The 23,287-nt window shown below is 49.1% G+C and overlaps 2 protein-coding genes across 2 annotated transcripts in view; both read right to left on the reverse strand.

Annotated features, from left to right (window-relative positions):
* The window catches only part of LOC311203103 (scavenger receptor cysteine-rich type 1 protein M130-like), a gene marked incomplete at both ends in the record, with an annotated part of 255,816 nt that overhangs the window by 200,190 nt on the left and 32,339 nt on the right, over nucleotides 1–23,287 (reverse strand). The window lies entirely within an intron of this gene.
* On the reverse strand, nucleotides 13,420–14,343 carry LOC311203035 (olfactory receptor 14A16-like; the record flags this gene model as incomplete). The annotated part of the gene is made up of 1 exon (XM_084277673.1): nucleotides 13,420–14,343. One exon carries the CDS (start codon nucleotides 14,341–14,343, stop codon nucleotides 13,420–13,422), a length of 924 nt encoding a protein of 307 aa, XP_084133799.1.

Consider the following 23,287-nt stretch of genomic DNA (forward strand, 5'->3'; position numbering starts at 1 on the left):
GCTCACAAGGACAGCCCTGGGCACCCCTGGGTGCACACGCTGCTTCACACCTCTGCAGCCATGCCCAGGAGAAGACAGCTGTCCTGCCATGTCCCTCTGATGGGGCAGAAGGGCATCCCTTCCAGGCAGCACCTTCTGGTCCTAGAGACAACCTGTCCACCTGACAGACCCCACACACTGCCCCATGTCCCAGCTTTAGGAGATCCCTCCAGGAACAGAACCTGCATTGCCCTGCACCCACAGACATACCAGGCAGAGTGCTGTGGAGATTTCTCCTCCAGTGAGCTCTCAGCATCCATCAGCTCTCTCAGCCTCACAGGTCTCCCCTCGGTGCCTCCAGGCAGTGTCCCCAGCCCTGTGTGCTTGGCAGAGGAGCTGCTCCTGGCCAGAGCTGTCTCTCTGCAGAGCTGCGGTGTTTCATCAGCTCCCCCTGTCCCAGGAGACCAGCCCAGCTCATCGTAGAGGAGCACAGGAAGGCTTCATGTACTCCATCTGCCCTGGGCTCCTTCAAGGTGTCCCTGGAGCTTCAAGGAACTAACTTGGAAAGATAATGAAGTCCTCTCTGACATTCCCTCCCTCATCTGGGGAATAATCCTTATGTCCAGCAGAGTCCTTTCTCCTGATCAAACAAGAACTGTTCAGGAGAGTTAACTTTCCTTGTCTTCCCATGAGACAGTAACCCCAGGCAGGGACAGGGAGATGTCTCTTTCCCCCTGTGAAAGGAAGGCAGTCAGACACATCACTCCAGACCCCTCATCCTTGCACTCCAGCCCTGGGGATTGAAGGGGATGAAGCTCTGGCCTCTGTCTGCCTCAAACCCACCAATGCTGGTCTCTTACCCTAGTCCTGGTAGGCACAAATAGACACCTTGTGTCTGGGAGATGCTGGTCCCAGCTCCCATGGGAAATTACTGAGGGTGTAGATATGTTTGTAAGATCCCCTCCTCCATGAGAGTGGACTTCATCTGACTGAAAATGTGTGTCACCCCCATTCACCTGTACCCAAAACTGAAGACCAGGAATGACTCTTTGGGAGCCCATGGGAGAGGCTTCTGCTCCTCATGCACACCTGGGTGTTTGTGAGACAAACCCAGCATTTTAATTTCCTTGTCATAAATCTCTCCTCACTCCTGTCTTTTACTTCTGAAAACACTTTTCCATACCCATTGTCAGCAGATGTCCAACAGCAGCTCCATCAGCCAGTACCTCCTCCTGCCCTTTGCAGACACAAGGGAGCTGCAGCTCCTGCACTTCTGGCTCTTCCTGGGCATCTACCTGGCTGCTCTCCTGGGCAAGAGTGTCATGATCATTACTGTAGCCTATGACCATTGACTCCACATGCCCATGTACTTCTTCATTTCAACCTCTTGTTGAAGTGGGTTGACCCAGGTGCTCACCAAAGCTGCTCTGTCACTCCCCTTCCTCTGCTGCATAAGGGAGAGAAGATGTAACAAAAGATGAGGATAAAGCCAGGGAGAGATCATGCAGAGGTCACTCTCCTGAGTTACTCTCAAAAAACCAATATAATCCATTACCCAATCAAAGAGAGCAGAGGAATAAGAATGAAAAAAATAATTAAGATACCCACAACCATCCCTCCCTGTTTTTCCCAGGGTCCCCTTCACTCTCTAATTCTCTCCTTTCTCTAACTGAGCAGCACAGGAGGATGGGGAAAGGGCAGTGGGGTCAGTTCATCACACATTGTCTCGGCCGCTCCTTCCCCCTCATGGGAGGACTCCTCACAGTCTCCCTGAGCTCCAGATTTGGGTCCCACCCACAGGAGACAGTCCTCCATGAACCCCTCCAACGTGAGTCCTTCCCACATGGCTTCAGATCATCACCAACTGCTCCAGGGTGGGTCACTTGAATGGGGTGCCATCCTTCAGCACCAGACTGCTCCAGCCTGGGTCCTCCACAGCCCTGCCAGCAAACCTGCTCCAGCACAGGCTTCCTAGGAGGTCACAGCCTCCTTCAGGTGTCTGCACCTGCCTGAGCACTGTGATGTCTACAGGCTGCATGTAGAATCACTGTTCCACATCATCCAGCATGGGCTGAGGGGGAACAGCCTCATTCACCATGGTCTTCTGCAAGGGTATCTCTGCAATGAGGCTGGGAGGACCTTCTCCCCTTACATCACTGACCTTGTTGTCTGCAAAGTTCCTTACACTTTCTCTCTCCTTTCTCTGACAGCAAAAAGCAACAGATAATTTTTAATTCCTTATTAAATATATTGTCACAGCAAATACATTTTCACTCCCCCTCTGCCATGGCAATGCTGCTGACAAGTTCTTCTGTGAGATCCTCAAGCTCTCTTGCTCACAGGCCTCGCTCAGGGAAATTGTGGCCAGAGCTTGTTTGGCTTTTGGGTGTTTTATGTTCATTGTGGTGTCCTATGTGCAGATCTTCAGGGCTGTGCTGAGGATCCACGCGGAGCAGGGATGGCACAAAGCCTTTTCCACCTGCCTTCCTTACATGGGAGTGGACTCCTCCTTTGTCAGCACTGACATGTTTGCCTACCTGAAGAGCCCCTCTAAATATCCTCCCTATTTACAGATTCACAGGTTCACAGAATTGGAGTTGGAAGGGACCTCCAGAGATCATCAAGTCCAAGCCCCCCCTTCAAAAGCAGAGTCCTCAGACGGGTGGGACAGGATGGCATCCAGATGGGTCTTGAATATCTCCAGAGAAGGAGACTCTACTACCCACTCAGCAGACTGTCCCAGGGCTCTGTCACCTTTCCTTTGTTCCAACTTGGAGCCGTTGGCCCCTGTCCAGTCTCCAGAGACCACTGAACCTGGTAGAGATATTTCTTTACATGGTGGTTCCACCAGCAGTGAGCCCCCTCACCTACAGCATGAGGAACCAGGAGCTCAAGGATGCCATGTGGAAACGGGACTGGATGTTTCTAAGCAGCAACCAACTGATCATCTTCTTCATTGTATTGCTGGCCCTGTCGATTCAATGAAATGTAATCATGCTGAATAGATTGGTGGAGATGTCGCTGAAGAGACAATGAATAGAACTTTAATATAAGAATTTTCATGTTCTTAAGAATAGGTGTGTTTTGGATTATAGTAGATGTGGTTTTGCCCCAGCTGAGAGCTGAGCACCACACAGTTCCTTGTTCTTTAAAAGGGAGTGGGAGGGGGGAGTTGGGGGGGAGGGAGAGGAAAGGGAAAGGGAAAAAAAAACAAATCCAAGCAAACAAAACCTCACAGGTTGGGATAAGGATAGTTTACTAAAACAGCAGAAAGAGAGCATGTTGAGAGTAGCCTCATGGATTTAGTAGATGGTTGTGAGGTCACTAGAAACTGAATATCTCAACAATGTGTCCTTGGCCAATAGGGGAATACGTGCTTGTGAGGTCATACTGACAGACCTGGAGCAGGCTGTGGACAGTGGAGGTTGTTGTGAGGTCACTGATTCCAGAACAGTTGACAGGACAAGAGAAGGCAGATGGTCTGTGTTGTGATGTCAGTGGTTCCCCAGTAGCTGATAGGTCAGACAAAGCCCAAAACTTGTGTAGAGAGTATCATTACTCCCTGAATAGTTGATAGGCTGGGAAAAGACCAATAGGCTGTGTGGGTTCTGAGGAAATGTCTCTAGCCTGAGTCTAGGACCAGGCTTATGGACAGGATAGGTTCTTCTGAGGCTACTGGTAGCTGGATGTATGATTGGCCAGGAACTGACAGATATCTTAGGAATGTCCTTGTGATGTCAGTGGTGCCAAAATACCTGACAAGCCAGGAATGGGGACATGTCAGTGGTAGATTCTGTGAGATCACCTTTGCCTGAGTGGTGGACAGGCCAGGAGTGTGCACCTTACTTGTGCATGACGTTGTGGTTTCATTGGGGCTGGATCAGCTTTGATGCTGAGAGAGGCATATGGCTTGTGTGGGTGTGGTGGTTTAGCCCTGGCTGGAGGCCAGACACCCACCAAAGTCGGTCTATCCCTCCCCTTTTTATTTGGACAGGAGAGAAAATAGATATCAAGAGGCTTAGGAGTCAAGATAAGGACAGGGAGAGATCATCCTGTAATGAACGACCTGGGCAAAACAGACTCAACAGAGGGAAGGACAGAAAACTCTCCAGTTTATTACACTGCACTGCACACCCAGTGGCACCAGAGTTGGGTAATGAGAAGCGTGACCAGATCTTAAAACAACGGGACCAGATCTTAAAGCACCTTCCCCCCACCCCTCCCTTCTTGCAGACTTCAGTGTAGTCAGGATTTTGCTCCCTTCTTCCCCTCCATGGTGGCACGGGAGGGGCAGGGACTGGGAGATGGGGCTTCGGTCAGTCCCTTGCAAGTTGGTTTCTTTCTTGGCCAGGGGGGTCATTCATTCCTCACACCCTCCCCCTGCTGCACCGTGGGGTCCCACCCAGGGCAGACAGTCCTCCACGACCTTCTCCAACGTGAGTCCTTTCCCACAGGGCTTCAGCTCTTCCCCAGCTGCCCCACCGTGGGTCACTGCTATGGGTGCAGTCACCAGTCACAGTGTCTCTCAGTCCCAGTCCCCCACGGGGTCACCAGCCTCCCCCCAGCAAAACTGCTCTGGCACAAATCTCTCCCTTGCTCATCTCTGTGTCTCTGTCTCTTCCCCACGGGCTGCCAGTGCTGGCAGGGGCTGGCTCCAACGTGGGTCACAGCATCTCCTGTCTGTCTCCCCCTGCTCCATCCAGCGTGGGGTCTCTCCACGGGCTGCAGGTGGGGTCTGGGCTTTTTCCCTGGGCTGCGGTGGGACACCCGCTCCACCATGGGTTTCTCCCCAGGCTGCAGGGGCACCTTTCACTCTGGCACATTGGGCATCCTCCCTCCTCTTTCCACCCTTGGTGTCTGCACAGCTCATTCCATCTTCTCACTCCCTTCTCTGGTGGAAAAAGGCAGCTGCTTGTGTTTATGTTTTCCTCAATGTGATTCCCAGAGGCGCTGTGACCATCTCTGATGGGCTTGGCCTTGGTCAGCAGTGACTCTGCCCCTGAATCAACCAATGTTTGCTCTGCAGGGCCTGCAGAGAACTTCCAGCTGCTTCTTGCAGGAGCCACCTCTGCAGCCCCCATCCTCTGCCAGCACCCAGCTACGCCAGACTGCAACAATAACTGACCTTTCTATGTATCTGATTGAAACTGTTCTGGGAGAGAATCTCCTCTGAAAGCTGACCCCCTGCACACGCTGCTTGGCCGTAGCAGCAGCTGAGGAGAGAGATTTCATGGGTATTAAACTGTGTCATGTTGAACTGCTGTTTGTTGTCAGAGAAATCTGTCTGTGCCTCTGAGCACAGATGATGCCAGGAAAAGTGTTGGGAGTCCCAGGAGGCCAGTGAGGGAACTGCTGGGCTTGGGGAAGAGCAAGGTTCTCCATGCAGGGTTGGATCTCCAGAGACTGCTTTTCCTGCCTGTCCAGGTCTCCTTAGCAGACCCATGTCCACCACAGAATGCTGCTGCCACTGCTTCTATCAATCAACTGAGCCAGGACAGAAAATACCCATGACTGAAAAAAAGGTCCTTCAGGAAAATTCCTTTGAAATCTTCATCACTAAGGACATCACTAACATCCAAATAGTTGTAAAAGGCTGATATTTTTTTAATGAAAATGAGTTGGAGAGACATGCTTGTGAGGGCTTTCTGTAGCAACGTTGGTAGCAACGTTGCATATGGGAATCTGAGGCCGGTCTGGGTCCTCCTTGCTATAGTGGCTGGAGCGTGTTGTGTCCAGTTTTGTCATCTGCTCTAAAAACACCCCATGGCACCGTCCATTGTTTGGTTACGAGGGGCACCCTTTGAATGGGGAACGTTTCAGGGAGCACAAAGTGAGCCTGGAGACTTGCTGCGCCCTTCTGTACCAGTGTACCCTGTGGCTCAGTGGAGAACTCCTGCCTGTCACGAGGGAGACCAGGGTTTGACTCCCCACAGGGAGTCGCTGCTCTGGGCATTGATTGATTGGTATTGCCTTTGGATCCTGCCATAAGGAGCTGAGTATTTAGATTTGGTGAACTGTTTGTGTGAGTGAAAGGAGTTCACTCTGGTGTGAGTGGCGAGTGACTGGGTTAAACACATGGCAAGTTTGGAGCCAACTGTTGCTCCCTGGTGTTCTAAACACGGGCCTGAAGATTTTTCATGTAAACCACTCTTTGTATTTGTTTCACATGGAAGCAGGAGGTGGTTGTACAATTTGGGAACAATTTTTGGTGTGGTGAATGCAGGGAGACCTGGTCTGACTGGGGTAACGTTTTTAATCCGGGTCAGCTTAAACTAGGAATTTGTGGAAATTTAAAGAGTGTGAAAAATCAATAGTAGATGGAAGGAAGTGCAGGGTCAAATAATATCAGGTGGCCTGGGTGTGGAGCAGGAATTAGTGCCTGCCCGATCTGCCATGAATGCTGTTTGTGTACTCGAGCCAAGCGCACGAGGTGCCATAGATACATCACCTCCCTTTTGGGGAGACAGGAGCGGTACCTTAACAAGTGTCAATGTGAAGTGTACAGGATCTCAGAGCTACAAATAAAATAACTGAAGATTTATATCCAGTAGTAGCAGATCCATATCCACTGCTAACTAAATTAACACCTAATTTGGCTTGGTTTACTGACTTGGACCTGAAGGAAGCATTTTCCTGACTGCCCTTCAGCCCCATCTCTCTAAGGAGGATGTAAACTTCAGAGATGTTCAATACAACAGTGGTAGGCATTGTGCATTCCCTTTTGCCTGAAATTCCAGCTTTAAGCCACTCCTTTCCTCTCTGGGAGGATCACTGGTACTGATTTCTGAGGGACAGGCAATGTGCTCACCACTGTGGCTGCCTGTGTTCTTCGACCTCACCAGCTCGGTTTGAGTCTGTGTGAACATCTGCTCCACTGCAAGCAGAGAGGAAGCCAAGCTGCCAATTTCAGTTAGATGGTGATGGTGTCACAGGGACCTGCAGGCACCACTGCTTCCCTTGGGAATGACTCCTTTTCCTTGGTGCAAAGAGCATGGAATAACCCTTCAAGGAGCCTGCACTCCACACATCAAGGAATCAAATAGGGGCACTGATGTACACAGAAGTATTATTTACAGTCACTGAGTGACCACATTTTTCTTTCTGTGGCTTGGAAACTTTTCAAAATCTACTTCAGGATCCTGGGGGGCTCGTGGGTCTCACTGGCTGGGACCGACCTCCCCTGGGACCTGCACCCACACTGTCTCCTGCCAAGGGCTCCAGGGACATGGCTTAGCTGAGCCAGGGGCCTTCTGTCCCTGCCTGAGCCCTGGTGCAGCTGTGCCCATCTCTGCCACTGTCTCCTGGCTGGGCCTGGGACCTGCACTGCAGAGAGCTGCTCTCCTGCATGGAGTTCTCAGTCCCAGGTCAGAGCTCGTCAGAAGCATATTCTCCTCTTCCATCCCACCCCATCCCATCCCATCCCATCCCATCCCATCCCATCCCATCCCATCCCATCCCATCCCATGCACTCACCATGACTAACAATCTTACCAGCCTGAAGTGACAGTGGGATTTCAGCTGCAAAACCACTTCCAAGGACACAGAACACAAAGGACACACATGGAAACTGGATTTGCTTTTATTTTTTAGATCACTTGAGAGCCAGTGCTCACCGTCATGAAGACAGGAGCAGGCTGATGCACTCTCCAGTTGTGTAAACACTTCCCTTGCAGCCTGGCAAAGGCAAGTCCCAGTGCTGCAGAGAGCAGCAGCCAGGACAGAGGCCGAGACATCCCGGTTTCTTGAAGAGCAAGAACATGAAAGATGAGGATCTGGACAGACCACACACAAAAGAAAGAGGTGGTGTGTGGTACTATGGGCTATTTGCCAAAGTATGGCACCCAGTAATGACAGAAGCTTCCTTCTGGCATCCCCAAACCTGTGCTTCTTGTCCAGGGACACATGAAAAATGCTCCCTTGAAAGTGCTGCCCTGAGCCTGTATTGCCCATGGGCAGAGGGGAAAAGCAGCAGCTCCTTCCTGATGGTGCAGCAAGTCCACAGCCCTTCCAAGCACTTCCAGGCTGTTTCACACAAGCAAGAACTCCTGGGGAAATGGAGCCAAGGGGAGAGCAGAGCTCAGTCCCGCTATGAACCTGCCATGGGCAAGAGAGCCTGAGAGAGGCAGGGCCTGAGTGGCACCTTGGAGGTGCCAGAACAGCAGGCAAGAACCAAGCCAACAGGGCCCAGAGGAGCCATGACTGAGGGCTGTGCTCAGTGCTACAGAGGACAAGAAGACAGCCTCCCTTGGAGCTGGATCTGGCAGTCCAGAGAGCTTCCTCCCCCCAGATGCAGGGCACAAGGGCCACCTTCGTGGAGCATGAGCAGCAGGCCCTGAGCCACAAGGGCCCGAAGGTGCCCTGGCAAGGGGCTGTGCTCAAAGCTGCAGAGGAGGCAAAAAACCCTCCAGGGACATGTGCTAGCCCCCCTAGGGGGGAAAAAGCCTTCCTCCCCCCAGATGCAGGGCACAAGGTGCCACCTTCGTGGTGCACGAGTAGCAGCAGGCAGTGAGCCAGCCCAGGCAGCCCAGAAGAACCCTGACAAGGGGTCCTGCTCAGGGCTGCAGAGGAAGGCAAAAAACCCCCGGGGACCAGTGCCAATCCGCCCCGGGGGAAAATCCCATCCTGACCCCAGCAGCAGAGCTGGCGATCGGCTGTTCCCTGAGCACGGGAGCAAGACCGGCTCCCTCCTCCCACCGGCTGCTCACGCCTCCCAGGAGACACCCCAGCCCTGTTCTCCCTCAGCCTGGAGCCATCTCAGGGGCTGCCCTGAGTGTCCATGTGCCCCTGGCCTGATGGACCCTGGGGGCCAGTGTCCTTCCCTTCTACCTACTGGAGACATCAGCGGGTGCTGCAAAGCAGTGGGACCCTGGCCACTTCTCTACATCCCATTGCTTACAGCTGCACTGCTGCCCCTGGCTCCATGGCAGGTGAGGATGCTGAGCTCTGCAGGGCTTCTCCAGAGGCATTCCCTTGCCCTGGCCATGGCTTTCCTGCAGAAAAGTCCTGAGCGCCTCTGGCACCTGCAGGGATGGATGGTGGCTGTAATCTCCTGGAGCAGCTTTTCCATCCAGCAGATGGGCTCTAAAGGTGGCTTTGCCAGCAGCAAAGTAGATCCATTAGACTCTTCCTGCTTTTTTTCTTCCTTAACCTCTGCCAGGGAATTTCAGCTGCTCCTTAAGGGCTCCCTCTGAGGAGGTCTTCTAGCTGTCCCTGTGGCAGCTCTGTCTGTGGGACAGGGCAGGCTGCTGCCTTTTATACTGCCTGGGGACATGATGACTGCTGTGTTACCATATGACAGCATTGTGAGGTGGCAGTGATGTCTGGTGTGAAGCCCCACACACCGCAGCTCCACCCAGAGAAGCCACTCCCACTTAAGTTCTGTCCATCAAAGCTCCATTCACTGGAGCCCCTCTCAGAGATGCCTCACCTACCAAGGTCCTGCCCACCACAGCCCTGCCTGCCACCCCTTAGCCCAGCACCCTTTGGAGGAAGGCCTTTGGGGTGCTGGCCCCCAGGCATCCCTGTGCCCAGCAGGCCTCAGGCACGCTCCCTGCCCATGGTGGCCATGCACAGGGCACAGCTGCCTGGCATCCTTGACATCTCCTTGGCCACCAAGCTCATAAGCTGGACATTACAACAAACCTGGTGCTGGACACCTGGTGCTCTTCCTGGGGTGTGTGAGTTGGCTGATTTTAGCAGCCACAGCCTGGATGAAAGCCAAGGGGTAAACTGAGTCATAGGTTGGGGTGGGTGGATCCAACAGACCACATTTGAAACCAGGCAGGCTATTAAAAGCAAGTGAGGAGGATTAACCCTTTTGTGGTGGAAAGGTTGGTCATTCTCGGATCCAGAGTGTTTGACTTTGTGCCCTGAGCACAGCCATGCGAAGGACAACTCCTCTAAACTCTAAAAATACTTCATGTTGTGTGAACACTTACCAATTCTCCTAGGATGTTGGGGGCTTCCAACCACTTCCCGTCCCCATCTTTCCACTCAGGGGTCTGGGTATCAGGAGAGAAACTGCTCTGTTTACTAAAGACAGGCAAGAAAGGCATTAAGTACCTCAGAACTTTCTTCATCCTCAATCGCAATGGTACCCCCCACATCCAACAAAGGTGGGAGATTCTCCCCGATTCTCTTTTTTCATAAATGATTTCATAATTTATTATAATATTTTTAATATTATTAATAATGGTAATTTATTAATAACAAAATGAGCCCCAGGGAGAATCTCCCACCTCTATTGTATTTCGCAAACAAATGGTGCCAGGGTGGAATAATGTTCCTGGCCTGAAACCTCCCCAGGCAGCCAACTAGCAGCCTCAGTAACCTTGAGGCTCAGGGCTTGTCTAGCATAGGGAATGGTCGTAACATTGCCTGATGTCAGTTTCCATCTCCACCAGTGTCAATCTTGGAAACTGCTAAATGTCCAGCAATAGCTCCCAAACAAAAGGTGTGAGGGCTCAAAAATGTTCCTTATCTGAAGACTCCAAAGACAGCCCACTTAGAAGCCCCAGTAAGCTTGGGGTTCAAGGCTTTCGAACCCAAGGCAACTCTCCTAACTGTGCTTGGCATCACTTTCAAGCTCTACCAGCACCCACCTCTGAACATGCTTAATGTGCAGCAATAGCTCACAGACTAAATGTGTGAGGGCTGAAAGATACTCCTGACCTGAAACCTGCCCAGGTAGACTAAAGGCAGCCCCAGTAACCGTGGGGCTCAGTGCTTTCATATACGATGGAATAGTCCTAAAAGTACTTGCTGTCGTTTTCTACCTCTACCAGTGTCAACTTTCACAAATGCTAAGCGTCCAGTAATAGATGCCAAACAAAAGGTGTGAGAGCTGAAAGATGTTCCTGACCTGAAAACTCCCCAAGTTGCCCAAAAGAGAGCCCAGTAACATGGGGGCTCAGGCTTTTATAGACAATGCAATGGTGATAACAATGCAAGACATCACTTTTTCACTCTACCAGCTTCTAGTTTTGAAACTTCTAAACATCCAGCAAAAGCTCCTAAGCAAAAGTTGTGAGGGCCTAGAAATCTTCCTGGCCTGAAACCTCCTAAGGTAGCACACTAGCAGGCCCAGTAACCTTGGGGCTCAGGGCTGTCATAGACAACAGAATCATCCTAACTGTGCCTGACGTCGTTTTCTGGCTCCACCAGCACCCACCTTCAAAAACACTAAACATCCAGCAATAGCTCCCAAACAAAACCTTTGAGGGATAAAGATGTTCCTGGCCTGAAACCTCCACAGAAAAAGGCGGTAGCCCCAGTAACCTTGGAGATCAGGGCATTCCCAGACAGGGAACGGTACTAACAGGGCCTGATGTCATCTTATGGCTCTACCAGAATCCACATTCAAAACTTCTAAACATACAGCTATAACTCCAAAACAGAAGGTGCAAGGGCTGAAAGATGTTCCTGTCCTGAAATCTTCACAAGTACCACACTAGGAGCTCTGTTAAGCTTGGAGCTCAGGGCATTCCCATCCATGAGAATGGTCCTAAAAATGCCTGATGTCATATTTAATCTCTACCATAATCGGCCTTCAAAGATGCTAAAAATTCCAGCAATAGAGTCCCAGGGTCTTTAACACCTCTTGCTGTCATTTTGTTTGATGCACCACAACTTTGAAGACCCATCTGCAAGGAGATGTGAACTGTTAAGAAAATGGAGCTTCACATCAAACAGACCTTGAGAAACTCTGGGATTTCACGAATAGGCACATCAAGAAGATTTCCAACCAGGAGAGATCTTCTCCTGCTACCTTAGGGAATAGGTAGGGTGGAATTAATTTTCATGCTGGTGTCCCCTACAGTTCTGAGGTTTGGATTTGTAAGCAAAAAAGTCTAACTAAACATGTTTGTTGCTTGCTGAGCAGGGCTTGCACAGCATCAAGGGCTTTTTTCTAATTCTGCTCCAGAAATGAGTCAACTGGGAGTGCACAAGTACCTGGCAGGAGACAGAACAGGCCCAGCTGACCATAACTAACCAAGGGGTTTATCCATACTGTATGACTACAGGAGTCACCCCACCATTGTCTTGCACTTGTTGCCTACCAAGCTGGCCTGCTTCCTGCTAGGATAGAGTGAATTTTCTTTATAGCAGCAGGTTGGGTGTGGTGCTGTGTTTGGGAGTTCGGATGAGAGCAGTGATGATAACACAGATACGGTTTGGTTGTTTCCCAGCAGTCAAGGACATTTTAATTGTTCATACTGCCCTGCTAATTGGAAGGTGGGTGGCCTCCAGGGAGCTGGGAGGGGACACAACCAGGACAGGTGACCAAAACTGGCCAAGGAGGGTATTCCATGCCAATTACATGATGTTCAGCATAAAGACATGTTGGTGGGGGAAGGAAGACTCAGCTCTAGGACACACACAGTTTTAGGGATGGTTCAGTTTCAGGATGGCTTTGAGCTGTGGATATCGGTCTCCTAAGGAGATCTGGACAGGCAGGAAAAGCAGTCTCTTCAGATCCAACCCTGTCTGGTGAACCTTGCTCTTCTCCAAGCCCAGCAGTTCCCTCACTGGCCTCCTGGGACTCCCAACGCTTTTCCTGGCATCATCTGTGCTCAAAGGCACAGACAGATTTCTCTGACAACAAACAGCAGTTCAACATGACACAGTTTAATAACCATGAAATCTCTCTCCATACCTGCCTGCTATGGCCAAGCAGTGTGTGAAGGGGGTCAGCTTTCAGAGGAGATTCTCTCGCAGAATAGTTTTAATCAGATACATAGAAAGCTCACTTATCAACACACTGACATTCTGAGAGAACAGTTCATTAGACTTCTGAAAGATGGGACATTTTCCAACTCTCTGGAGCTCAAAGCAGAAACCAGAGACCTGAGTGGCATTTGAATGACCAAAGAGGAAGTGCAGGTGGAATCCTGTGATCAAAGTAAAGTGCATACATCCAGCTAGTCTGCTTAAAAGATGTCCTTAGGCATGGCAGTGCCATCAGGAGAGGTGGAAACACCTGAATGATGGTGGAGATGAAAGAGACACACTGGAGGTAATGCAGGTACAGGGGAAGGAGAGTATTTCTTCAACTGCCATCAGTCCCAATCCTGGAAATTCCCAGTCTATCATGGTGGGGAAGCATTGCCATGCCAGAGAAGGAGTCAAATGATTCAGCTGCTGAAGACAAGCTTGTAAATTGTTTATAAATGTAAGGGAAGAAAAAAGAAAAAAAGACAGAAAAATCATGGCCCTTTGAACACAGACACAATGCACAGAGAGCACAGCTCATCATTACACATCATATAGGTCACACAAGACCAGAAGATGCTGCATTAGAAATGGGATGAATATGAAATATTCTATTACATGACAGAAAAAAGTAAAGGAAAAAAAAAACAAACCTAAAAAACTTACAGAATACAGGCTGGTCGTAACATGAGTTACATGGTCAGCAGAAGATGAGGAGTTTGTTGCTGCTTAGAAACATCCAGTCCTCAGTTTCCACATGGCATCCTTGACCTCCTGGTTCCTCATGCTGTAGATGAGGGGGTTCACTGCTGGTGGAAACACACAGTAAAGAAATGCCAATACTAAGTCCAGAATTAGGGAGGAGATGGAGGGGGGCTTCAGGTAGGAAAAACCGGCAGTACTAACAAAGAGGGAGACCACAGCCAGGTGTGGGAGGCAGGTGGAAAAGGCTTTGTGCCGTCCCTGCTGCGAGGGGATCCTCAGCACAGCCCTGAAGATCTGCACGTAGGACACCACAATGAACACAAAACAACCAAAATCTAAACAGAGACTGACCACAATGACTCCATTTTCCCTGAGGTAGGCATCTGAGCAGGAGAGCTTGAGGATCTGGGGGATTTCACAGAAGAACTGGTCAACAGCGTTGCCATGGCACAGAGTCAGAGAAAATGTACTGGCTGTGTGCAGCACAGCACAGAGAAACCCACTGGCCCAGGCAGCTGCTGCCATGTGGGCACAAGCTCTGCTGCCCAGGAGGGTCCCATAGTGCAGGGGGTGGCAGATGGCAACGTAACGGTCATAGGCCATGACAGTGAGAATATAGTACTCTGTTGCGATGAAAAATACAAAGGAGAAGAGTTGAGCCACACATCCTGTGTAGGAAATGGCCCTGGTGTCCCACAAGGAATTGGCCATGGATTTGGGAACAGTGGTGGAGATGTAGCCAATGTCAGTAAGAGAGAGGTTGAGGAGGAAGAAGTACATGGGGGTGTGGAGGTGGTGGTCACAGGCTATGGTGATGATGATGAGGCCATTGCCCAGGAGAGCAGCCAGGTAGATGCTGAGGAAGAGGCAGAAGTGCAGGAGCTGCATCTCCCGTGTGTCTGCAAAGGCCAGGAGGAGGAACTGGCTGATGGAGCTGCTGTTGGACATCTGCTGGGATCCAGTGTGGAGACCTGTCCAAGGAGGAAAAGGCAGTGAGTGAGAATTCAGGAACTCTTCCTTGAGGAAAATCTCTTCAAATTCTTATTGAATACCCTCAGATTGAATCTCTGTAGTCAGGAAGATTTGGCAGGTCCCTTTTGGGATCTCTGCTTTGTGCTGGCTTGAGCGTGCCACTGCTGGGAGGAGGGTCAGCTGTGGGCTCGGGAGAACTCAGTCCTGCCTGGCAGTAGTCAGTAAATAGAAGGATGGTGTGATCTCAGACTAAATCCCCTGTGGATAGGAAGGAGCTTTTCAGCACTGTCACTGCAGTTTCACCCAAGGGCAGAGCAGAGCTTTGGAGCTTTGGTTTTCTCCTGCCTGTACCTGAGGAGTGTTTCTTCTGCTGCAGTGCCAGTGAAACCTTCCCCTGAGTACAGAGTAGGGAGACCTGCTCTGTCCATCAGCCCTGGTCTCAGCTGCCCTGTGCTGGGTGCTCTGTGATGACACCCTGGTGCTCCCTGTAGAAGAAACTGGACCGGCTTAGAGCTGACCAATCCAGTCTCCCCGGGCAGAGCTCTAAAGCGCTCCGGCGGTCTCCTCCTACCCAAGGAGGATCTCAGCTCCCTGCTCCAAGCCAGGGACACACAGGTCGAGATGTCTGCTGCATGGGGTCCTCTCTGGCCACAAGAGTCCCTTGGAGAGCAGTTCCAGTGTGGAAGGCAGCCTGCAGACCAGCAGGAGACCCTGCAAAGTCCTTAGTCCTACAGATGGAGGTCCTGAAGTGAGGGTCAGCTCGGCGCCAGCCCTACCAAAAATAGACATACACAGACCCCCACGCTATAGCGGGACAAATGCAGCAAGGTCAGGAGAGGAACAGCAAGAAATGCTCCAGCCAAGCCTAGAAGGAGAAGGATAGACAGATAGGCACCCAGGGGTTTCTGCTCACTGGGGATCATGCTGCCAACAAGAAGACTCATCCTGAAACCCTGGAACTATGGGCTCAGAATCTGTGCTGGGTGGCAAATTCCAGGGAGTTGCTGTGGGAAAGTGTTTGTGCCATGAGGGATGTCAGGGAGATACCAAATACCCACCTTCATGATCACTTTGTGGGATCAGCTCCTTCTCCCTCCCTGACAACGTCTCTGCTGCCTGGAGCTGTCCCTGCAGCTGCTTCTCTCTGCCCATGTCACCTCCTGCTCTGTACTCACAGACCTCACCCAACCCACCCTGTGCTCAGCTCTGCTGTGCAGACCCCTCCTGGCATCAGGGCACTGCCCAGGGCAATCTCTGTGTGTGCAGGTCTCAGGAGATGCTCTGAGAAGTCCTAATGACAAATGAGTTTGCACTGCCTTCTGCAAAGTTATCAATAAATGCTCAGCTCCCTCTTCCATCCAGTGACAAGAGCAGGAAGCTCAAAGCAGTCTCTTTACCTTTCTCCTCCACTGAGCTCTCAGCATCTGTCAGCTTTCTCAGCCTCACAGGTCTCTCCTTGGTGCCTACAGGCAGTGTCCCCAGCCCTGTGTGCTTGGCAGAGGAGCTGCTCCTGGGTAGAGCTGTCTCTTGTCAGGGCTGATGGGTTGCCATGAGCTCCCACTGTCCCAGGAGCCCAGCCCAGCTCAGCAGGAGAAGACCAGCTCTTCTAGCCTCCCTCCTGGTGCCTCAGGCCTCATGGGGATCACTCTGTGATCTCATCTCTGATGTTCCCTCCCTCAGCTAGGGAGAAATCCTTGTGTCCATCAGAGTCCTTGGTCCTGATGAAACCAGAGCTGGGCAGCAGAATCACCTTTCCTTGTCTCCATGTGAGACAGGATCCCCAGGCAGGGACAGGGAGGGGACTCTTTCCCCCTGTGAAAGGAAGGGAGTCAGGCGACTCACTCCAGGCACCTCATCCTTCCTTTGCAGCCCTGGGGCTGGAATGGGGAGGGGGAATCCCTCTTGCTCCAGTTCTGATGGGCACACAACAGGCACCTTCTGCCAGGGAGCTGCTGGTCCAGCTCAGTAGATTATCGTGGCCTAAATGAAGTCACTCCAGGTATGAGTGCTGCTGTACCGGACATGCTGGAAATGCAGTATGAACTGGAATCAAAGGCAGCCAAGTGGTATGGCACAATTGACATTGCAAATGCTTTCTTCTCAATACCACTGGCACCAGAGTGCAGGCCACAGTTTGCTTTCACTTGGAGGGACATCCAATACACGTGGAATCGTCTGCCCCAGGAGTGGAAACACAGCCCCACCATCTGCCATGGACTAATTCAGACTACACTGGAAAAGGGTGAAGCCCCAGAGCACCTGCAGTATATTGATGACATCATTGTATGGGGCAATACAGCAGAGGAAGTATTTGAGAAAGGAAAAAGGATAATTCAAATCCTTCTAGAAGCTGGTTTTGCTATTGTTATCGTGGGTTTCCCAGTCACCAGTCGGAAACCAGTTAATTCAGTTACAAAGTTAATTTTATTAATTTAGCAGGCGGCAATTAAGCAAACAGCGCTGGGTGGCCGGAGAGTCTCAGCTCTACCAACGGCACGCGCCGTCCCTCTCCAAATTCAGGTTTTTATAGTCCTTTAGTTCCGGGTCCCGATTGTTTCACTGAGGCTTCTTCTGCACATGCGCCAGTTGTTGTTAGGGGGTCGTCTTCTACCTTCTAGTGGTCGATGGGATGAAGTTGCTCCTCTTCCTCACTTGTCCCTTAGTTGACCCCTCTCCCATATTTGGTCACCTTTAACAGCAAGCTCATTCATTGGCTACTTAATTTCTATGGTTTCCACTTCTAAGTTACCTATAACTCAGTTCTATGCTTCGTTAGCAACTAACAATATACGTTACACATTCTTACAAAATCAGAACGTTACAACCTGTTTCAAGGTACATGTGGTTTACTGAACAAAGGCTCATCTATCACAATCCCCCCTTTTTCTTTTTATCACCATTTTGTTCAGTAAACCATTGTAATTCTCAGTGGCTTAGTATAAGATTTTAGTCAACCAGGGGAAGAGTTAAACCATGATTCATACCAGCCTTGTTGAGATTCTCTTTCTCGTCATCTCTTTTCCAACCCTTCCCTAAGTTTAGCCACAGTATCTCTAACAATGCCGTTATGATCTGCATAAATTCAGCATTCTTCTCCTAAGGCTACACAAAGTCCCCCTTGTTTTAAAAATAGGAGATCTAAACCTCTCCTGTTCTGTAACACCACCTCAGATCGTGATCTTAGGGATTTTTCCGTTAACATTAACTTTAAGGACCTTTGAATCCTCCCACCTAACAAGGGTCCTTGACATGGTCTAATTAATTGCTCCCAGATACATACAATAATTAAAATAATCAGCCAGGATGGGTGGTGGTATTCCGATTTCCTACAAGGTTTTTCTTGATCCCATTTATTGCCCTCTAGCCCCCCTTTTTCTTTTCCTAGGTGCGTGTGTTCCTGAGGCAGTGTTAAGCCGGGATTTGCACTAGGGCAGCTCCTCCGAGGCTTGTGCATTACTCTGATCTCGGGGTTCCGTCCTCCACAGTTTTTTACACCTCTGCCTCGCCCGTCGGCTCGGTTGCTTCGAGTCACGGGGTGTTCCATCTTCCCGGCAGCAGGGGTATTCTTCAGGAGGCGCCGAGATTTTTCTCTTAGCGCACCTTTGTTTGAATTTCTCCCAGTTTTACTCTGGGAAGCTGCACCATACTCCACTTAGGTCTCTCCGGCAACACACCTGGACAATAGTTATTGAAAGAGGAACAGGCTCGTTTGGGTGGAAACAATAATAATCTGGTAACCTATATATATTCCACCACTGTGGTGACCATTTTTCAATTTCCCCTTGAGCTATTTTATACTCAAATATTTCTTGTGTCAATTTCAATTTTTGTGTGTAATTATTCCCATAAATTCCCCTAGGAGGGGTTCCTTCATAACAATGAGACCACCACCGTCCTTGGCAGATTTTACAAATAAAACACACAAAAGGATAACAATTACAACGTTTGACTCCACGCTTAACTGTAAAGTTTTTACACACTTAGAGTTACAAGTTTCTTCTTCATCACTTATCTGTATAAGAGCATCGGTGTTTAAGATCTCTTTAGGGTCATTCTGAGACTTCCAGGGGAATTGGTGACCTTCCAGGATGGCTCTTGCAATGTTGAATCCGAAATAGGTCCCTTCACTTGACTGGCATGTGTCCATCCACACTCAGCAGTCCTAATGGCTGTATCTGTTGTAAGACAAGAAAAGGTCCCTCCCTTTGAGGTGTTAAAGAAGATTCTTTCCAAGTCTTTATCAGGACTTTGTCACCCGGTTGTATCTTGTGTATCGCCATATCCAAGGGGGGCGTTGTGCCAATATTCCTTTTCTTATTAACTCCTTTCTTCTTGCCATTAGGTGTGTTATATAAGTTTCTACTAGGGAATCCTCCAATCGCGGATGATTCCCCGGGTTACTCATGTCGTATGACATCCCATATAACATTTCAAAGGGAGAAACACCCACATCAGTTCTCAGCTGTGTTTAGATATTTAATAGAGCCAATGGTCAACACCTAATCCAGGACATCCCTGTTTCCAATTTTAATTTTGTTAATTGTTTTTTAATTTCTCCATTCATTGTTTCAACTCTGCCAGAACTTTGTGGGTGCCATGGTGTGTGGTGTTGTTACTCAATTCCAAATCTACAGTTTCAACACTCCCACATCGAGGAGTAATTAATTTTTTTTTTTCTAATAATATTTTAACCTCCACCCAGGCCGTGGTTCGTGTTGTCGAATCGGTAAAATCAATTTGTGTATTAGAAAAGGGTCTATGGGCCAGGATTCTTCCTCCTGCTTTTTCCATGTGCATCTTGTGCTTCCCTCCAGCCAGTGCAAGCAGCTTCCATGCTTGCTTGGTGAACCAGCCAGGGGAAGCAGCTGAGCTGCATGCTAAGTCAGCACACCACCACGCAGCTGTAACTCTGTGATCTCCCTGGCCAAGTCCACCCCGCAGATACACTGGCACCAGCAAGATGCCAGCACAGGGGAGGGGCACAGTGCCTGGGAGGAGGAAAACTCCCAGGCAGCAGTTGTAGGCAGCAGTACTGTTAAAAATACTAGTTAAAAACATTTTGTGAAACTACAGGATTCAGCTGCTTTGTTTTTTTTAGATATTGTCTATTGACCCTTTGACACGTTGTACATCCCCTTAAAATTTGCTTAGCCAGACCATATAAACCAATGCACACATACTTAATTACAAATTGGTCAATTAAGGCTTGAGTGCCCCAGTGTGTACCGCTGTGTATTCTTTGTAAAATTTTGAGGGCCATTGTTTTAGGAAAAACCTCTCTGCTGTCAGGTAATTCTCAGGTTCCTGAACTATTCTTTTGTATTCCCATCTTTATTAGTTTTTCTTACTCCTGTGGTGTAAATTTCGGTACCTGTTGATTTAGTTCTTTCTGCCTCTTATCCGATATATCTGTGTCCCTAGTCTCCAGAATTAGTAAAGCAGCTCTTTTAGCTTCTTGGTCAGCTAAATTATTTGCCCTTATTTGTGGGGTTAACACTTTCTGGTGTCCCCTCAAGCGTACCACTGCAATTTTCTTAAGGCCCCTTATGGCCTTGATGGATTAGTCTTTTCCTTGTAAATTTGTTAACCCTCTCTATTCCCAAATCTTCTAAATGTATAAGCTATTCCAAAAGCATATTTTGAGTCTGTGAATATGGTTCAAGATATAAAAATTGGGCCGGATTCTGCAGAGAGGTAGTTTCTAGAGACAACTTTGGAGAAACAATTAATATCCATTTGTCCGCTTTTTTGTCGTAATACTCCCCTGATGTTATGTGGGGAGATTACTTTCAACTCTCCTCCAAAGGTAATTTTGAGAGCTTCCTCCACCAATAGTACCGTGGCTGCTATTATTTGCAGACAAGTGGGCCATCCCCTACTAATCGGGTCTAATAGTTTGATAGGCTATAGGTTTTTGCTTCCTGCCCACTCCTGAGCCAATACCCCGTATGCGACACCTCCCTCTGTATTAACAAATAAGAAAAAGGGTCTCCACAAGTCGGGTAAACTGAGCATGGGGGCATTTGTCAATTCCCTCTTAAGTGTTTCCAATTTTTCTCCATCCTCTGGAGTCCACTTTAGCAACCCATCGTGAGCTAATTTAGCATATAAAAATTTTGCTTTTCCACTAAAATTCTCAACCCATTGTCTACAATACCCAAAAAGTCCCAATAATTGTTACACTTGTCATTTATTTCTGGGCAGAGGCATAGAGAGTATTCCATTAACCCTTTCACGATCCAATTTCTTAGTTCCTTTACTGAGTCTGTGTCCTAGGTACTTTACTACTTCTTCTACAGACTGTAATTTTTGTTTAAACACCTTTAAACCCTGTAAACCTAAAAAGTTTAAAAGTTTAATACTCTCCCGTCTAATTGTTTCCTCATCTTCTCCGACCAACAACAAGTCGTCCACATACTGGACGAGGGTTACTCCTTGGCCCGGCTCATATTCCCGTAAAAGTTGTTAGTCTTTTAATTTCTGGTTTCAATCCCTTCCTACCCTCCTCAGGTAGTGGGCATTGTTTAATTTGTACTGGGACCTCAGGGTCCTTAATCACAATCACAAAAGGTTTAATATTTAATCTTCCCGTGGTCTCTGGGGTATACCATACCTCAGGGTTAATTTGCTTTTCGTCTTCGACTTTAAGGGAGCGTAATTTAACTCGTAATTGTTTTTTTATTTATTTCCAAAGAAATTCCTAGTTTAACCATTAAGTCTCGTCTCAGTAAATTATAGTCGGCTTCAGGCACCAGCAACAATGATTCTAAGCCAACTTTGGAGTTGCTTTCAAATAATATTTCCTTGACCACGGGTACTGCAAAGGGTTTCCTTTTTGCGCCAATTCCCTGTACTGTCTCCGAGGAAATTTTACATCCCCGGGGGTAAACTTTGGATGGTGGATCTTTCCGTCCCTGAGTCCACGAGGAACTCAATTTCTTACTGCTGGGGACATACTTTCAGTTTTACCAGGGGCTCTGTCTTACTCCTTATCCCCAGCAAATAAAGTTCTTGACACCCCTAGTCTTCTTTAAACATTTTCTCATCCCCCCACTGCCACTTCTCGTAAGGGGTTCTCTTTCACTTAAAGTGTATAAATTTGCCCTTGTTTCAGAAATTATCCAACGGGCTGCATATTCACTTTCTTCTAAACTAAAGGGTTCCTTTTCATTTACACTCAAATTTAGAGCTTGACATACCCAATCCTCAAAGGAACCAAACCTGGGCCAGCGAACAGATTCACCCCTTATGGGTTGTCCTGCCCAGACTTCCATACATTAATGTATCATCTTTACTTTACTCTTACCCCGCCTAGAAGGGTGAGCATCCCAGTACTTAATCATCAGTCCCAATGGACTACTCGGGGGTACTGGGGAAAGATTCACAGGATCTCCCCCACCCATGGTGACAGTGGGCCTGCTTTTCCTCTGTCCCATCATCTGGGGTCTGTACTCTTACCCACCTCTCGGGGTTCGTACCTCTCCCACCCCGGGAATCCTGGCCCCAACCGAACGGTAAACTGGCCTATACTCACGCGTCCTGTGTCTTCGTCCGGGGCTTCATGCACAAAGATTAAGGGGCTTTGCCGGCTTTTCTTTGCTTATTGCCGAGAATTTCGGTTCGTCGGTGGAGAGCCGAGCGGATACTCTGGCAGGGCCGCTGAGACAGCGGGGCGCCTCCCTGCTCAGAGGCTCACGTCCGGTTGTTCTCCATCCGAGTCACGGCACCAAATTGTTATCGTGGGTTTCCCAGTCACCAGTCGGAAACCAGTTAATTCAGTTACAAACTTAATTTTATTAATTTGGCAGGCGGCAATTAAGCAAACAGCGCTGGGCGGCCAGAGAGTCTCAGCTCTACCAACGGCACGCACCGTCCCTTTCCGAATTCAGGTTTTTATAGTCCTTTAGTTCCGGGTCCCGATTGTTTCACTGAGGCTTCTTCTGCACATGCGCCAGTTGTTGTTAGGGGGTCGTCTTCTACCTTCTAGTGGTCGATGGGATGAAGTTGCTCCTCTTCCTCACTTGTCCCTTAGTTGACCCCTCTCCCATATTTGGTCACCTTTAACAGCAAGCTCATTCATTGGCTACTTAATTTCTATGGTTTCCACTTCTAAGTTACCTATAACTCAGTTCTATGCTTCGTTAGCAACTAACAATATACGTTACACAATCATTCTTACAAAATCAGAGCGTTACAACCTGTTTCAAGGTACATGTGGTTTACTGAACAAAGGCTCATCTATCACAGTGCCTCTGGCTAATAAATGCCATGTGCCGTCCACCACATTGGTGTCTGTGAGCTGATGGCCCGTGCTGCCAGAGTGTGGCGCCGTTGCCGTTCCTGAATCAGGTCGCCGCACCTAACAAAGGCAACAAGATTGTGCGGTAAAGAGATTGTGAGGCAAGGGGATTGTGAGGTAGAGGGATTGTGAGCAATGGGTTTGTGAGGAAAGGGGATTGTGACGTACAGGGATAGGGAGGATAGGGGATTGTGAGGTAAGGGGATAGTGAGGTAAGGGGATTGTGAGATAAGGGGATTGTGAGATAAGGAGTTTGTGAGGTAAGAGGATTGTGAGGTTATCGGATTGTGAGGTAAAGGGATTGTGAGGTAAGGGGATTGTGAGGTACAAGGTTTGTGAGGTAAGGGGATTGTGAGGTAAAGAGTTTTTGAGGTAAAGGGATTGTGAGGTAAAGGGTTTTTAGGTAAGGGTATTGTGAGATAAGGGGATTGTGAAGTAAGGGGATTGTCAGGTAAAGGCTTTTAGGTAAGGGGATTGTGAGGTAAAGGGATTGTGAGATAAGGGGTTTGTGAGGTAAGAATAATGTGAGGTAAGCGGATTGTGAGGTAAGGGGATTGTTAGGTACAGGGATTGTGAGGTAAAGGGATTGTGAAAGAGGATTGTGAGGTGTGGCCTGCATCT

Source organism: Gallinula chloropus, assembly GCF_964237585.1.
Source record: "Gallinula chloropus genome assembly, chromosome: 35".
Taxonomy (NCBI): domain Eukaryota; kingdom Metazoa; phylum Chordata; class Aves; order Gruiformes; family Rallidae; genus Gallinula; species Gallinula chloropus.